Below are 18,567 nucleotides of genomic sequence, written 5' to 3' on the forward strand. Positions count from 1 at the left end.
TAAAACTCCCTGAATTTACCTAATCCCCTTTTAAAAGCCAATGAAGCCAGCTGCCATCACCAGGTTGACGGTGATTCTGTAAAACAATTATGCAGCATGCAAAGAAGTGCTTTCTTTTGTTTGCCCTGAATCCAGAGCAAATTGGGTAGTTTGTTGTGACGCTTCTGAACGGATTCTGGCCAAGGAGCAGTGTTGTAATCTGTTATCTGTGGATCTTTATTGGGGCTGTTAAGACTTATAGCTAATCGCTGGAATTACTGTAATAAAAGTTTTACTGAGACTTGTGCCTCAGCTCCTGAAAGTCAGCTTTTGACACCAAGAAAAATTCTCTGCTCTCTGCACTGGCCAAATGCGATGAGTACAAATATTCCAAACATGGAGAAGGCCATGTTGTACCTGCCTGTCACGTAAAGATGAGGAGGCTGACTGAAAAAAAGGTGGTGATCCCAATTCAGCAGCGCAAACATGAGCCTAATCTACACCAAGCAGGATATAGCACTATGAAAGCTGTATGAAAGTGGTATATAAGAAGCAGGAGCCACCCTACTGCCTTATGGCGGTATTGAAGTCCACTGACAACTGTTGGGGGCCATTGACACATACCATTTACTGCTTTCATACCTCTTTCATAGTGTTATATCCTGCTCGGTGTAGATCTGGCCATGGATAAATGCACTTTTAAAAGATAAGCACTCAAAACTCTTTGACCGGCTGAATTGGTAATTTTTTTCCTTTCCCCCATGTATCTATATACCTCTATCTATATTTATCACTATATCTATGTATCTATATTTCTTTCCTTCCAATTCATGAAAGAATTTGTGAGTTTTGTTAAGTTCTTATTTTTTTAAAAAATGGACTCAACAAAATTCGCAGCTATCTCTGGAGAAAAATGATAACCATATTCTAAATGGATGCCACACTTCCCATAACCTCTAACTACCTTTTTGTGGGGAGATGGGTGAGCTTGTCCATTAACCCAAAGCCTCTTAAACAAAATTAAATGCCTATTTAATCTTGAAGGGAAAGGTCTTAACTTGGCATCTAAATATATACAGTGAAGATGCCAGGGGGATCTCCCTGGGGAAGGGCATTCTGCAAATTGGGGGGGACACTACAGAGAAGTCTCTTTCCCTAGTGGCCACTTGTTGCGCCCAGAGAAGAGCCTCCCGAAGATGATTTTAGCAATCAGGCAGGAATATTGTATAAGAATATGGTACTGTAAGACTTATTACTCGACATCTACCAGACCAATTTTACTCATTTTTGTTTTAAACTGAAGTTTGAGCAGTGTAGGCATGCAAAAAATAATAATAATGAATTTTTGAAAAAATCCAAAACTTGATTTTTAATAGCAATTCATTTCTTCTGCTCCAAAGAGGCAGGAGCAGAAGAAATGAACCCTCTGCTAGTGGTATGACGGAGAGCCCTGCTCGGCCGATCAATGTGGCACGAAGGTGGGGCCCAGGCACACCCACATGTTTAGACTGTTGCCACCAGTGGGGAGGCAGAAGGGGACAGAAGTGGCCAATTGGGCATGCAAGGGAGGGGACAGGGCCATGCCATATGCAAATTTCAGAGGAGGGGTTCAGTATGAATGAGGCACATTTGCATTATTCAGGAGTCCCCTCTGTTGTGGGCAAGGAGCAGGACTACTGGTGCCCATGGAGACATGGGCTTTGTACTGGTATGGGAGAAAGCGCTCCTTCGAGTATTGGTCCTAAGTCATATAGGGTTTTAAGGGTCAACACCATAACTCCCTCCCCCAGGCCAAATTATTTGTATGTAAGCAATGTTGAAATCAATAGATCCTGCTCTATTGTAAAAGCATTTAACAATAATTGAAACGATTTCTCTATATGTTCACATAAACGTGAAATATTTCTTTTGCAGGTAGCAATTTACCCAAATTATGCTAAATGGCCTACAGCAGAACTGAATGTTTGCAAGGAATTCCACTTGGACCTATTAGCTTAGATTTTGCAAAGTTCTTGGTAATTGCTCCTAACATTACTTCGAAGGGGGGAAAAGAGAAACAGCACAGTGTGATAGTTTAGATTTAAACTGATTCACCCAAAGGCAAACTAAGTGGTGATCTAGGAGTGATAGTTCGCTATGTCAGTCATTGCACTAGCAACCCATCACCCCAAAGGTCAAGCCCTTGTCTATACGAGGGGAAAGCCACGGGGTGGCAGCCATCGCAAAACCATTCCAGAGCTTTCCTTCAAAGGTCCGAAATGTAAAGGTTGGGGGCTTAGCCTGACTTTTTCCTCTTCCTGCAAGGCGATGGCGCATCCCCAGTCTGTCGGCATCTTCCGACTTTGTGTTGGAGGTGTATTCCGGCCAATAGTGACCCCTGATGGGTAGCTGGAAAGCCTCCGGCACTGCTGACGGCTCCCTCTGGCTCCCCCCACCTTGCCTCGTATTGTGGATCTTGCACCTTGCTCATCGGTGCCAGCAAGTGCCCACTCTGGGTTTTCTTGTGTTTTTTTCTTCTTCTTTAACTGCGCTGCTCCACAGGCCTGTGGTAGGGTGTAGCTGGCGCAGCGGCCATTTGGCTTGCTGGGTTCAGGGGTTCAGGGTTCACCAGTGGCTGGGGACACACCTCCAGCACAAAGTCGGAGGAGGGGGATAGATGGGAGATGTCGGGTCTGCTCCTCCCTTGCCTGAAAAAGTCTTGGTAAGTCCCCGACTTTTTATAAGCATAGATTCAGGGGTTTGCCCCTGGATCATAGAATCATAGAATCATAGAATAGCAGAGTTGGAAGGGGCCTACAAGGCCATCGAGTCCAACCCCCTGCTCAATGCAGGAATCCACCCTAAAGCATCCCTGACAGATGGTTGTCCAGCTGCCTCTTGAATGCCTCTAGTGTGGGAGAGCCCACAACCTCCCTAGGTAGCTGATTCCACTGTCGCACTGCTCTAACAGTCAGGAAGTTTTTCCTGATGTCCAGCCGGAATCTGGCTTCCTTTAACTTGAGCCCGTTATTCCGTGTCCTGCACTCTGGGAGAATCGAGAAGAGATCCTGGCCCTCCTCTGTGTGACAACCTTTTAAGTATTTGAAGAGTGCTATCATGTCTCCCCTCAATCTTCTCTCCTCCAGGCTAAACATGCCCAGTTCTTTCAGTCTCTCTTCATAGGGCTTTGTTTCTAGACCTCTGATCATCCTCGTTGCCCTCTTCTGAACACGCTCCAGCTTGTCTGCGTCCTTCTTGAATTGTGGAGCCCAGAACTGGACGCAATACTCTAGATGAGGCCTAACCAGGGCCGAATAGAGAGGAACCAGTACCTCACGTGATTTGGAAGCTATACTTCTATTAATGCAGCCCAAAATAGCATTTGCCTTTCTTGCAGCCATATCGCACTGTTGGCTCATATTCAGCTTGTGATCTACAACAATTCCAAGATCTTTCTCATTTGTAGTATTGCTGAGCCAAGTGTCCCCCATCTTGTAACTGTGCATTTGGTTTCTATTCCCTAAATGTAGAACTTGGCATTTATCCCTATTAAATTTCATTCTGTTGTTTTCAGCCCAGCACTCCAGCCTATCAAGATCACTTTGAAGTTTGTTTCTGTCTTCCAGGGTATTAGCTATCCCACCCAATTTGGTGTCATCTGCAAATTTGATCAGCGTTCCCTGCACCTCCTCGTCCAAATCATTAATAAAAATGTTGAAGAGCACTGGGCCCAGGACTGAGCCCTGCGGCACCCCACTCGTTGCCTCCGAGATGGCGGCTGTGGCATATACATGACCTGCTGCCACTCCGAATCCACTCCAGGTCAAACCTCTCATCTAGGCAGGCCCTTGGACTCTTCTTGGAGGCAGTCAGATTTGGGGGAAGTCATTATGCTTCAAAATCTGCTCTTCCTCCACCAAATGCTTCAATCACTTCCATCAATGAACTTGTAGTTTGGTTCAAATATCACACTTTTCATAGTATTTCCATGTAAAAACAAAGAAACATAAAACTCTCATGCAGATCATCACATGTGACAATTGCATGCGCCCACATGTCTATTTGCTGCATGTAGAGAGACTGGAAAGCTGTGATTAACCTTGGCTGCACAGTACACAGTGAACAACCAGGTATGTGTGGCTGTGGTGCATTGTTTCAAAACGCTGCCAAAACTATTTTACCAGCGATGATTGTAAGACAAGAGAAACGTGCACCATTGGAAGTGGAACTTTTCTCAAGGTATTTAAAACACAATGGGCTGGATCCAGATTTAGGCATGCCCTTCCCGATGACAGCCCCTCCAGAGCCCTGGAAATGCTACACGGAGGCCCGGGAATTCTATTGAATGAGATATGATGCTTGACAGGGGTGGGGGGAGGACCCCCCCAAATCAGGTGGAGCCTATTCCCATGAATGGAACCTTTTTGTTCATGGACTGCAGGTCCTGGATCCAACCCAATTTGTTTGTACCCAGACTCCAGACATGTGCAAGCTGCTATTGTTCACCCTCGGCAGCACATGTCACAGCACATCTGTGCAACCTTACACAGGTGAGCTTACCAAGATGGTGAATCTGAAGTGCTTATTCAAAACGCATAGGACTGCAATGTATAATTAACTAATTTGTTAGCTTTGTTTTGATCAACTAAAAATGTACAGTAAATCAGTGAACACACACACACATACATTAAAGTACTGATCTTAGAAGGGGGCATTTCCTCTTCACAAAGGATAGGATGATAGTGTACATTACCTAAAACAAAGCAGTGGAGGCTGGTGGCTCTGATTTCTGTGAGGCTGTGATTCCATCCTGGGGTTCAGTCAGAACCAGCTGGAATGAAGGAGCTATCCAAGGTGCTGAACCCTTGAATGCTCCTTAATAGAGTTCTGGCTGGTGCTGACTGAAACCCAGAATGGAATCACAGCCCCATCGAAATCAGAGACACCCACCTCCCCTGAAGCAAAATATCCTTTTTTGCTGAAATAAATGTTTGTGAACCGATGAGAGGCGTTGGGCTATTGGGCCGTATAGAAACGTAATAAATAAATAAATAAATATGTATGCAAATAAGAGATGTATGCAAATTTAATCCAATGTCCACTCGATCCAAACCACTGCGGCGAGTCGACTTGAGTTTTCATTCCTCGGGTGCCAACTTTTATAGACACACAGACACACCCCTCTGTAAGTGCTAAGCCGGCCTTCTCGAATCGGGTGCCCACACTGCAGCTCCCATCGGCCCTCACCCGCCTGGTCAGTGGTGTGGTCAGGGATGGTGGGCCTTGTAGGACACAACATGTGGAGGGCGTCGGGTTTGGAAAGGCTAAGGAATATCCGTCTGGCTTTTGCCCGAGCGCGCCTCCAGAGCGAGGAGATGCCCGTGCCAGCGCGCCCGCCCGCGGCGCTGGCCAGGGCTGGAGGGCGCGCGGAGAGAGGGGAGGGGAGCGGAGACCACGTGACCGGCGAGGACCCTCCCCAGCACATCTGCCTCCCGCGCCCCGCCCACTTCCTCAACTCTCCCGCGCGCTCCAGGCTGCGAGGAGCGAAAGGCGGGGGCGAGGTGGAGGGGGGAGCGCAGTGGGCGAGCGCGGCCAGACGGACGCGTCCAGCGTCCAATGCGCGCGAGCGCTGCCTCCCCGAAGGGAGGGGAGAATCCAGAGGCTGCGCCCAATGAGGCCGCGGCCGGAGCGGGACTTCCTTCGGGGATCCCGTTGGAGAAAGCCAGTGCCGGAGTGGAAGGTGACACGTAAGTGCGGGGCTGGAAGGCGGCCAAGGCAAGGCGGGCGAGAGGAAGTTCTTCTTCCCATCAGTTCAGCAGGGGCAACGAGGAACGGAACTTGAGCCCGCGGGCCAGCGAAGCTGATCTGGACTGGCGAACCGCGAAGAGAAGCCTGCCTTTGGGGAAGGGGTCTGGGAGGGATCGCTCTGTACGATCAGGAGCAAGGGAGGGGTTGCGAGAAGGCAGTGCCCCCTCCCCCTCCACCCGAGTGGGAGAGAGAGAGAAAGAAGTCATCCAGGCTGGTTGCACAGAAAGACAAAAAATAGAGCCGATCTGGAGAGATCTCTGCAGAATAACCTTGGGAATCGCCTTCATGGAGAGCTCCCCAAAGCAATTTGCAAGCAAATAGAGACCAGTCTGGAGATGCTGCGCTTCTTCTGAGCTGCGTCTCTAAGCCAAGCTAGAGGAATTTCAGCCTCGACGTACGTGGAGAGGTGAATTGGATCCATCTAGGACCATTGGAAGTGGAGGACGGCAGTTGACCTGGCCTCTGCTTTGAACCTGGGTCCTTTGAAATCCCACCTTCCTGTCCAGCCTGGCTGCAGCATGAGCAAAGATACCTGGCCAAAGGTAGTGCAGTGCCAGGTTGCAGCTGGTTAAAGTTAGCGCCACGGTCTATGGCAGCGGCTGTGCTTGGGGCTCCAGCTCTCCCAGGTCCCATCACCGCTGACGCCATTGCCCAATGCTGCCACTGAGCGCTGCCTAAAAGCTGAAGTCTCGAGGTGGACGGGCACCCGGATCCTCCAAGGAAGGGACTATGGGCAACGGGATGTGCTCCCGAAAACAGAAGCGGATCCTGCAGTCCCTCTTGCTCATCACCGTGGTGTTTGGCTTCATCTATGGGGCGATGCTCTATTACGAGGTGCAGAACCAGCTGAGGAAGGCTGAGGCTGTGGCCCTCAAGTACCAGCAACATCAGGAATCCCTTTCGGCTCAATTACAAGGTAAAAGCTACTTTCCTCCAACTTGATTCAGGAGAACTCTGACAGAAGCGCCGGCCCCCTCCTGTCCTGGTGCATCTGAAAAGCTCTTTCATTTTGTGTGTCCCAACAGATGAACATCCTAGTTTCGTAGCCAATACCGTTATTGGCCTGTAATCTGGCACACACTTATGTTTACGCCTGTGCTACTGAAATCAATGGGTGTTGAGCACGTGCAACTCTTTGGAATTGCAGGCTTGACGTAATATAAGGGCTGCTTTGTTGGGTTGAGTCCAGTCCAGTCCAGTGTTCATTTCCATTACAAGCAGGGCATGAAAATATACTGCGTTTGAAGATGGCACTAATAGGGGCAACCTTTGGCCCTCCAGATGATTTTGGACTCCAGTTCCCATCAGCCCAAGCAACATGGGCAAGGGTGAGAGATGATGGAGTTGTAGTCCAGTAATATCTGGTGAGCTGCAGGTTCCCTAGCCCTGCTTTAAAGCCATCTTAGCCATGGAAAAATAATTCTTTGATTTTTACTATGCATCATGTGGTGAACTTCCTTTCATCAGAACCAATCTACTGCCAATCAATGCAGTTGGCTGATGGCAAAGTCTGGGAGATGAGAGAAGGAGTATCTTTGGGCAGTTCAAATCTTATGAACTTGTATCTTTGCCTCTTGTTAGTTATCTTATTTTTTAAATCAATAACAATTACAAAGATAACAAAAAGAAGCTAAGAGCATGCATGGCTGAGATGAGTCAGGAATCAGCTTGGCATTAAACAACTTTGGCATCTAGTGGTGCTTAACAATCACACCTTTCTTTTTTGTTCTTTCAATCCTGAGTGGGCAGCACAAGAGTGTTCATCAAGCAGCTGGTGGGCTGCTATATGGAACTGGTGGTCTTAGTGGTTGCAAGTTGTGCAGGTTTGTCTTAATCTGCTTAGGGAGCAATCATATGCCCCACAGACATTGTTGGGGGTGGGGCATAGGATTTTCCTGGCTCCGAGGTTGGAGACAGGGCTCTGACCTCAGAGCCAAGAAACTATGCTCCTCGCCCCTCCCCTCATATCTGGCATGGAGAAAACGGCACAGAGATGAAGAAAAGGAGACATTCCTGGGGGCAGGAGGATTGGTGACCAGGGCCCTGCGATGTGCTGTATACTTTGGCTGCTCCGGCCTCCTTCCCTCCTCCTTCGAGGTGCCACCACTAGAAATCACTTGTCTAGCAGAAATGCAGAGTGGCTATAGTCGCATTGTCCTCCTATCCTGCATTCAATACTCAGCAGCCTCTGAGTTTGGGGGCTGCTGGCAATCCACATAGGATTGCACTCTTAATCTGTTTTTTTGGTATATGCTCTGAGTTCCCTGCCCCTGTATCCCTGCTGTTATCTCTGACTTCATATCATATATACCAGCAAGGATTCTTTCAGGAGGTGGGGCTTGGAGGACTAGCTCCGCCCCTTGGAGGCACCCAGGGAAGCGTGTGGGCTGGATTTGGATTAGGCCCATCACTGCTATACAACTTTATTTGGAAGTAAACTCCATTGAACACAATGGGATTGCTTCTGAGCAGACTGAATTTATCCAACCCCCCTTTAAAGCCACCAATTTGGATGACTTTAAAAGTGGGTTGGATTAATTCCTGGAGGATAAGGCCATCAATGGCTACTAGTCCTGATGACTATGTGCTACCTCCAGTATCACAGGCAGTAAGTCTGTATACACCAGTTGCTGGGGGACCTGGGTGTGAGGGTGCTGTTGCACTCTTCTCCTGCTTGTGGATCTCTGGGCAACAGCTGGTTGGCCGCTGTGTGAACAGAGTGCTGGACTAGATGGTCTGATCCAGCATGGCTTTTATGTTGTTATGTACAGGATTGCAGATCTATTTTACATGTATGTATGGTTTGGCATTATTTGCTTTGAGCTTTCAGGGCAGATGGGGCTAGAAATTTAACAGAGCAATCCTATGGAGATAGTTATCAGCCTCCAACCCGGAGACTGACTACTATCCAATGCAGGGTGGCTGGAGCATAGAGGCAATTCTCACTTCCGTGCTCTAGCTGCCCTATATTTTTGGCTAGACAGGCAATCTTGCCTGTCTAGCTAGGGAGCGTTGGAGTGGAAATGGGCAGTGCATAGGAAGCTGTGTAAGGGAGATTTCACGGGCTCCTCTCTTCCTTCCCCGGGACCTCCTACTTTTTCCTGCCTCTGGGCATCACTTCCGAACATGGAGATGTAGGTGGCACAAAGACAACTGCTCCAGGTATGAGAGAAGGGTGTGGATGTGGGGAGTGTGGTTTCTGTGCTCTGAGGTTGGAACTCAGGAAACCGAACAATCCTGTCCCCCAGATTCTGTCTAGGGATGTAGGATTGCACCCTAAATGAATAAAATGGGATCGATGTGTTTTAAAATTCTTGTGTTTTAAGATGTCTAGATATTAAAAAGTAACTTTTGAAATAGGATTGGAATTGAGATTTCTTGGAGCATACTAGCTCAAGCATAACAGTTTGAAAAGATGGTTGTATGCAGATTTAGTGTTCTATGAAGCAATACCAGGAAGAGGAATGTAGTTCTTAATAACATAACATTTCTAATATTGGAATCTCTATTTGGTAATAACATAATGCATGAAAACTTTGATATCCTGTCTTCTGAAAGTAATTGTGTTACTGATGAATATTGGAAATATATGTTCAATGTTAATAATTCAGCTAAGGTTAATCAAGTCAGAGCATTAATTTATGGACCAATGTAAATAATAATAGTAATCCTTAGCATTTATTAATATAGCGCAAGATCAATGTTCCAGCACTTTGCATACATGATTTCAATAAATCTGCAATAGCCAATTAACTGGTGGTCATGAAGCAATCATATCTGCCCCATCCTTTAATCAAATTGTTTAAAATGTTGTCCTTGCTTTCACTTGTAAAGATAGGGGAAAAAAGATTTACAAATGATAAGAAACAGAGATTTCATGGTCTTTGGGTTTTGTAATATCCAGCAAGTTTATATGTTCCATAATTGTGGAGCCTTTATACTTGGTATCGACAACTTTGTTGTAGAGTCTGACCAACTGTGAAGCAATCATTTGTATGGTGAAATATGCTCCTGACCTCCAGATCATTGAAATGATCTGGATTTAGGGATGCAAATTTCAGTGTGAACTCACCATTCTACATCTCTTGGACTAACAAGTGGAGCAAAATGTAGTTATACTTAGGATTCCATACTTCTCTGAATGTTGTTATACAGTTGTTAGCTCAAAACATGGACACACATTTTAGGATAGGACACATCCAGAAATGTGAGGAAAAAAATTGTGAGAAAATCTGTTCAAAAATACACATTTAAGTACACATTTTCATGCAGATTTTTTTTTTAAAAAATTGCAGATTACCACAAAAATGCTGCAGAGGGAAATTATGAATGGGCATGTGCAAAATTGACTGGAAATAGACTGATCCATCCATCTCTATCTGGAATGTAGAATAGCTACCAAGTTTAGAGGTTGTTTGCTGATGTAAATCCTGAAAAGGGATTGCTTTTGTGTGTATCAAAACCAGATTAATCCAGCATTCTTATACTTGTGCATGTGTGAGATATACATATATTATAGTTGAGTATGTAAAATTAATCTATGTTGGCACTCATGTGAATATGGGCTAAATTGTGGATGTTCCATGAAAAAATGTAAATACTTACATTTATGTCTTCTTGCTGGAACATTTGCATGTTCATCCTTTCTGGTGGCCCTTTTTCATATTATTATTATTATTATTATTATTATTTATTTATTTATTTATATAGCACCATCAATGTACATGGTGCTGTACAGAGTAATACAGTATTGCAATATCTCTGTGGCGTGATGACCAACCACTTAAATAGATGCATTTTTCTTCTTTTGGTCATCTTTTGGACATAGACTCACAGTTAAGCAACTGTAAAAAGGCATTGAGTATTTATTTATTTACTTATTTAATACATTTTTATACCGCCCAATAGCCGAAGCTCTCTGGGCGGTTCACAAAAATTAAAATCATGAAGAGCATAAAAACAACCAACAATCTAAAAACACAAATACAAAATAGAATATATAAAGCACAACCAGGATAAAAACACACAGCAAAAATAGATATAGGTTAAAATATGGAATTAAAACAGCAACGTTTAAATTTAAGTTAATAGGTGTTAAAATACTGAGAAAATAAAAAGGTCTTCAGCTGGCGACGGAAGTCGAACCTCTCTTGGACATTCACCAATGAATGTTGACATTCATTAATCTCTGGACATTCATGATAATATGTTTTTGAAAACTTTAATCACTGAGGGTACAATCCTAGAATCCTGGTAGTTTGCTTTACTTTTCAGAAGGGATATATGGGATTGCATTGTTAGGGAGGTGCTATGTGTAGTCAGCTAAGGGCTAGTTTGCAGACACATATCACTAGCTGATGTGGCTGTCCAAACTGATGAACAAGTGGCAATTAAACATCACAAATCAAGCTTTCTTATTCGTTCACCTCCTTTTCAGTAGAGTTTGTTCACACATCCAGATGCAAATTATCAAGTGTTGGGGTATAAAGTGATATTCATCTATCTGTGAACCAGCCTCAGTGCTTTTCATTTCCTGCACATAGGAATCAGCCATCTACTGACTCAGACTATTTGTCTATCTATCTCAGTATTGTTGACTTTGATTGGCAATGGCTTTCCTGGGTAATAGGCAGAGGCCTTTCCCATTGCCTGCTGCCTGATCCTTTTAAGTTTTGATTGGAGTTGTCAGGAATTGAACTTGGGACTTTCTGCATGGAAGGCATGAGCCCACTGCCTAGGATATATTAGATAGAAAATAGAACAGTCCCCTAACCATTGGGGTTTAATCAGAAAACTTGGTTAATACAACTTGGGGGAGGGGGGAGGGAACAAGACAAAAGAAAGAAAAAAGAAAGAAAGAAAAGGAAAAAGAAATAAGCGAATATACAAATAAACTAATTAATAAGTGAACTGTGTGATCTTCATTTGTTGTTATAATGTCCAAATGCTCAGAGCAGAAGCTGGCGTATATTGTTGTAAGTCTGGTTGTGATGTATGCTGAATGAATCTCCACCATATAGCATAAAATGCTAGCGGTTCTGTTTTTCCTTGGATCAGAAGCAAATAATGAGTAATTTTTTCTGATCCTGCCGCAGATCATGTATTTCAGTACCATGCAGGTAAGTCGAAATTATCCAGTTTTATCCACTGCTGTGTCGTTGTCTGGCGATTAAGTTTGTGTGTGGAGCATATAAGTAAATGTGAATCTAGATCTATCATATCTGTAAAATCAGGTCCCAAGTTGAAACATTCTTGCAGTATCAAAAATGGACAAACCCTTGTCACCAAAAGGTACCAAAAAGGTAAAGTAAATATATTGGCTAAGAACTGACTATGTGGCAGATGGACCACTCTGGCAGCTTGACATGTTTGTCAAATGTATTTGAAGAGCCGTTGCTGGAAATGAACGTCCTGTTCCTGTGTGAAGTTAACATTCAACAAGTCTGCTTTTTCTCTCCTACCCCCCTTAGTTTGCTCTTGCCAAACTGGAAAATAACAGGGACTTGCTCTTGAAATTTACAGGTGTGGTTGGGAAACTTTGGCAAATTGCTTTCTTCATCCAAAGCGAATCCTGGCTGGGTGTTTCTCTTATCAAAATAGAGCAAATGAACAAAAGGCCATTGCACAGAAGCAGTCAGTCAGAAGAGTAACAGATCATGGATCACAGAGCAATTTATCTGAGGGGGCATTCCCAAGATAATTTAATACACATTAATTAAACCCTCATCATGCTCTGACAGGTCTTTTGTTTGCCCCAAGAGAGGGCTGAAATGGAGGAAAGGGGACACTTTTCTGACTCTGCTGAAGTTTGTATAAAGTGCGGAGAGGTGGTGTCATCTACATTAAACATTGACTTTTTTAATGGATGATGATTCACACATGAATGTGCAGCACTTGAGATTACTTGATGACTCGCTGCTGAATATTGGGACAGATGGCACTGAAAAGAACCGTGTGCAAGCTGATCCAAAAATCCTATCTTTGACATTTGATCTATGATGGCTCATTTGTGCATGTACCTAAGTATGCTAATTATTGCTTGATGCTGCCATCATCAAGTGATACGAACCTGCATATGTAAAGCAGCCCTGGTTTTCTTGCATTCTAGCCAGTCTGCATGAACTGGTTACCTTCTTTGCTGTTTATGAAGTTTCATTTCCCTGCAGAAGAGTATAGTCTTTTGGCTTTTCTCGCTGCTTGCCCCTTCACTTGGTCAATTGCTCTGTGTCCTTATGGATCACATTGGTAAGCACAGGATAATGAAGACCATGGAGAAAGGCAACAGGAATGCTCTAAGTACAAATGCCTGTCCTGGTTGACAGAACAAATACCATGGGGTTATTCTTCTGCTGTACCTGTGTTAAAGCTCAATGGGAGGGGGATATCTACCATTGATAAGATGTAGGCCAGAGCTACACCAAAAAGGATATGACACTTTGAAAACTGCATATGGAGTGTGTTCTGGGCTCCAAGTTGTCACTACTGTTTTAAACTGTTTTAAAGCAGTAGTGTAGATCCTGCCTCAGTTATTGTGAATTAAGAGATTTTTCAGCAGTGATTTAAAACCCAACTTTGTGTGCGTGTGTGTGTGTGTACATGCATATAGGTGCATGGATTTGAATTTAGGTGCTCTGGGTCATGGGTGGAAAACCAAGAATCTAGGTCAGAGGTCCCCAATGTGGTGAGGCCCATGGATACTTCCAATGGTGCCTGTGAAGGGGTCCTCTATGTGGAGCCAGTGGGCACCTGAATTTTTCCAGCGTTTTTTTATTTTTAAAATATACCTACATGGATTTGTATGAAATACATACAACTTTCTAGCAATTATATATAGGCTTCAACAAAAGTGGACCAAATAAGTATCCATTTGAAAATAATGTCTTTATGCCACCCATTCGAATATTGAAAGTGTTGTAAGGTCCTCAATCCATTGCATTGTAGGAGAACATAAGAACCATGCTGGATCATATCAAGGATCCATCTAGTCCAGTATTCTGTTCACACAGTGGCCAACCAACTGCCCAGTGGAAACCCACAAGCAACAGTGTTTATCCTTCCAATATTGAAATATCAGCTCAACTAAAAACTTTTCTTTTTCCTAAAGCTTTTAAAACTTGATGTTGTGCAGACTTTATACTGTTAGTTTTACCCTACCCTGCGCCTGCTTACCCTACCCTGTGCCTGTTTGCATTCTCTTCCCCTCCTTATTGTTTTACTAGGATTTTATTAGATTGTAAGCCTATGCGGCAGAGTCTTGCTATTTACTGTTTTACTCTGTACAGCACCATGTACATTGATGGTGCTATATAAATAAATAAATAATAATAATAATAATAATAATAATAATCAGTTTTTTAGCTGCTAAAGGGGCATAGAGAATCTGTTTACGCTGACCATTTGTTAATGTCCATGAAGCAGGTAAACAATTTTAAAAGAGTGTGTATATCAATGAATAATAAAGACTATGCCAGTACAAAATTTATCTGTGTAATGACCTCCCCCCAAAGAGAAGCAACTTATGTTTAAAAGTAGCATTAGCTGTATTGCACCACCATTAACTCAACAACCCCTTATTAAAAAGATTTTGTGATGTCCAATAGACACGAAACAAATGTTTTTGCTGAATAAGGTGCAGCCTAAGATCTATAGACGCAACAGGTAGATGCCAAAGTGGTGATCCACTGATGGTGGCGGTGCCCACAGTAGTTTCTCAAATTCCAAAATCTGGCCACGGGTCCAAAAAAGTTGGGGGCCTTTGGTCCAGGTGCTGTTCTAAATGCCGGGCTCCTGGTTTGCGTTGCTGCATTTGCCCTGCCTGCCCCTTGGTCAGTATCTCAGTGACCTGGTACGTAATGGCAAGCCACCATGGGTTAATTTCCCTGTGAGGCTTGTGATTCTGGCACTGGTCACCATTTTTAAAATACAAGCCACAGAAGGGGTGCACATTGGCTTGTCGTTACATGTGATTTGGATTATTTATTTATTTATTAATTAAAACATAAATTAATCTCACTGAGATCTTAGGGTGGCGTACAGATAAAATCATACAAACAATATAAAATAATACACAGTTAAAAACAAATTAAACGGTTAATCAAGCTAAAACCAGTATAAAATTTAAAAGCAGTAAAAACCAATTAAAACTATGTGGGATGGTTACCAAACCACCCAGAACCCATGGCCTGTGTTAGGGTTGTGGGTGGTTTGCTAACCACCCCAACAACCTACCCCAGCCGGGTTCGCACAAACCACAGCTCACCCCTTGCTGCAACTTGCATTTAAAAAACACTGATTGGTTCATGACAGCAAGCCCCGTTGAAAAGTAACCCTTGGTGGCTTGCCATTGCTTGTGAATTGGCTGTGTGAGCCTCTTTGCCCTGAAAGAGACAGAGATACTGACTGGGAGGCAGACAAACATGGGAAAGCCAGCCATGAAGCATCATCAGGTGGGGGTGTGGCTTGGAGAGGGGGGGTGTGGCTGCATGAGTCAATCTCAATTCTGAGGACCAGATCTGGAAGTTCCCAACCCCTGACCTAAAAGCAAATGTCTACAATAATTACTCTTTCAAGTTTTGTATCTTTTAAGGTTTGAAATAGCGCAGGCTTACAGTGGCAATGAAAATACAAGAGTAAAACAGCTGTAGACTAAAAGAAAGAAGTCAAATAGGTGGGTTGCAGTGGGTTCTTCAACCATGATGTGTGTTTGGCCTCCTCTAGCTTGGCAGTTTGCATGATTGATGCTGGTGCAGCTGCTACCCCTGCCCCTTCCCCCATTTTTCATGTTTCCACTTTGCTTTGAAAATGTTTTAAACAGATGCATTACACTTATTTTAAATGTTCATTTACCTTTTTTTTTTTTAAAAAAAAAATCTTTCAAGAAATATTTGCAAAACTGCCTTGGAGATTGGGGGAGGAGCTGGACTGGTTGCATCACATTGCAGCAGCCAGTAGGTCCCTCCAAAAGAAGAACTTCCCCAGGTTCCACTTGTGCTGAAGACATTTGCAACTATTTTTAAGAGCTTGCCTTGGGATGAAGTACATCTGTTTACAGGGTAGCTAAATAGCTTTCTCTGCTCTCAAAAATGATAGCTTTGTATGTCCTCTCTAACTGTAGGGTAGGGTTCTGGTATATGAGAGAGAACATAGTTTATATAGCATTTATTCCTGTTTGTTTGTTATTAAGAAGTGAGTTCATTGTGTTAGAAAAGAAGTAAAGGGTGCAATACCATGCCCGATTTATGCACTGTCCAGAGGGAGGAAGATAATGCCATTTAAGCGTATATGTGTGTGTGTGTGTGTGCAAGATTGTGGCAAAAATCTCTATAAATAGCTGCCTATACTTTCTCCATTACCAGTTTGGCTGTACCAGTTGTTCTCTTGTGAAATGGATACTGATGTAATTTTGGAAGTTCAGGAATGTTAGTATAGCTTGCTGAAGTGCTTTAAATAGGAATTACGCTGTGGTCTTGAGGAAGAATTAAAGACCATGCACGCCAAAACTAGCTCCAGGAAATGTGATAGCATAGAAAGGTCTAGACAGTTACCGCATGGTTTTTCATATAAAAGTGGGTGAGTGGGTGATTGGGTTAGAGGAAGGGAGCGTCCCAAAATAAGACCAAAGGAAAGATGTAAAATACTTTCAGTTTACAGTATATGAAAGGGTAAATCTCTGTCAAGAAAGTTCCATCTTTGTTCGGCAACCCTGCATAACCATCCAATTTCCAGTGTTACTATGGCCATTATTTTGTTTTTCTTGTAGATTGTGAGCCTGTTTATTCTTCTTAGCTTAACAATTGTACATAATCTAATATTTGAAGTGCATGATAATGATAGCAAGTGATATGTAGAGAAGATTGTCATCTTAATATTTATTTATTACATTTCTATACCTCCCAATAGCTGAAGCTCTCTGGGCGGTTCATCTTAAAACAACTTCTATGTATTATTTTCATGCAGAAAATAATAACACAGGAAGAGCCTCACCGGCTGAGGTGAGAGGTCAATCTAATCCAGCCAGGGGCCCATCTGATGCTTTCTGGAACCCCTAGCTCTCTGTCACTGTTCCCTAACAACTGGTATTCATGCTAGACTGCCCTGGAAGTTGGAGGCTCCATATTATCAGGCCTATCCTCTGCGAAGGCAGTAATAATACATAACTGGTTTTTCCAGAGGCTCAGTCCTTTTGCTTGGGTCAGTGCCATTGTCTAATCTAGACATGTAGAATGTATGGCCCATCAAGCCAAATGCAGCCTGCTAGTGATGTGTTGTAACCTGTGAATTGCTTGACAACTGTTTGAGCCTTCTGAGGTGGACAGTGAAAACTAGTGCAGGCTACACTACATGGCCATTGTGAGCTTTGTTTTGGGACAAGGCATTGCAAAGCTATGTAGGCCTGCTCTAATTCAGTTAATTAATTAATTGTATTTCTATACTATCCAATAACTGAAACTTTCTGGGCAGTTCACAACAATTAAAACCACAAAATACAGAATCAAATACAGTTTAAAATTTAAAAGTTTCAAACTACGGTATAAAAGTAAAAGCAGAACAAAACCTAGCAGCAATGCAGAGATTTAGAATATGATAACAGGTTTAAAACAAGAGAGATAAAAGACTAAAATGCCTGGGAAAATAAAAAGGTCTTCACCTGTAGGGTGCCCATATGAAAAGGAGGACAGGGCTCCTGTATCTTTAACAGTTGCATAGAAAAGGGAATTTCAGCAGGTGTCATTTGTACATATGGAGAACCTGGTGAAATTCCCTCTTCATCACAACAGTTAAAGGTGCAGGAGCTATACTAGAGTGACCAGATTTAAAAGAGGGCAGGGCACCTGCAGCTTTAACTGTTGTGATGAAGAGGAAACTTCACCAGGTTCTCCGTATATACAAATGACACCTGCTCAATACAAGTGTTAAAGATTCAGGAGCCCTGTCCTCCTTTTCATATGGTCACCCTATTCAGCTGGCACAATGTAAGTGTCAGACAATCCTCTCTGGGAAACTCATTCCGCAACAGGGTGCCACAACAGAAAAGGCCCTCTTCTCAGTAGCCACCCACCTCACTTCCTTTGGCAAGGACTCCCGGAGCAAACAGGTACTACAGTAGTTACGTTTATCAGTTTACTCAAATAGCTCCTCGTAAAAATGGCCTGCCTGCAGTGAAGCAAACTGTCACCGGTGCTTTCTCCATATGCTGCAGTGTCATCAAGCACAGACTGGGCCCGTCCATCCCTCACAGAGACATTCTAGTCAACTGTCCTTAAAGCAGGAGAGGGAGAGGAAGTAAACTGTCACTGTCACCATCTTTCCAAGCATGGGGCCGATCTACACCAAGCAGGATATAACGCTTTTAAAATGGTATGAAAATGGTATATGTAATGTGTCCTGGGCCTGAACAGTTCTCATAACCCTTATAAACCGTTATAAGCAGTAGTGTAGATCCTGCCATGGTTTTCTATAATTGTCCTCCCTCCCTATTCTTTTGTCGCCATGTCTTACATTTAGATGGTGAACCTGAGGGCAAGGACTGTCACGCTTTATAAGATGTTCTGGGAGCCTCATTGGCTAAAGGGTGGGGTATAAATGCTGTAAATGAATAAATAAACATGGGACAAGGGGACATGGAGAAGATGTAAGAGAGCAGGACAAGCAGGGGGTGAGGAATTTTGGGTGGCGCGTCTTGTCATGCGGTAGAAGTGAGGGGGCACCTGTATATTATGCCCAAACTTCCTCTCTTACACTACTGTAGAAGTGCTTGAAGAGTTCATTATTTGAAGTAAGGCCAGCCCTACCATTATCAGA

At 43.6% G+C, this 18,567-nt stretch overlaps 1 protein-coding gene across 2 annotated transcripts in view; it reads left to right on the forward strand.

Annotated features, from left to right (window-relative positions):
* Nucleotides 1-5,667: 5,667 nt before the first annotated feature.
* Nucleotides 5,668-18,567, forward strand: part of GOLIM4 (golgi integral membrane protein 4) — a 66,743-nt gene continuing 53,843 nt past the window's right edge. The window contains exon 1 of one of the 2 annotated variants that reach the window (XM_063132006.1): nt 5,668-6,682. In XM_063132006.1, the coding sequence (XP_062988076.1) occupies nt 6,496-6,682 (187 nt within the window). In that variant the 5' untranslated portion in view covers nt 5,668-6,495. The remainder of the gene's footprint in view (nt 6,683-18,567) is intronic. The other variant, XM_063132007.1, reaches the window with a different exon arrangement.

The sequence above is a fragment of the Elgaria multicarinata genome, chromosome 8 (assembly GCF_023053635.1).
Source record: "Elgaria multicarinata webbii isolate HBS135686 ecotype San Diego chromosome 8, rElgMul1.1.pri, whole genome shotgun sequence".
NCBI classification, from domain to species: Eukaryota; Metazoa; Chordata; class Lepidosauria; order Squamata; family Anguidae; genus Elgaria; species Elgaria multicarinata.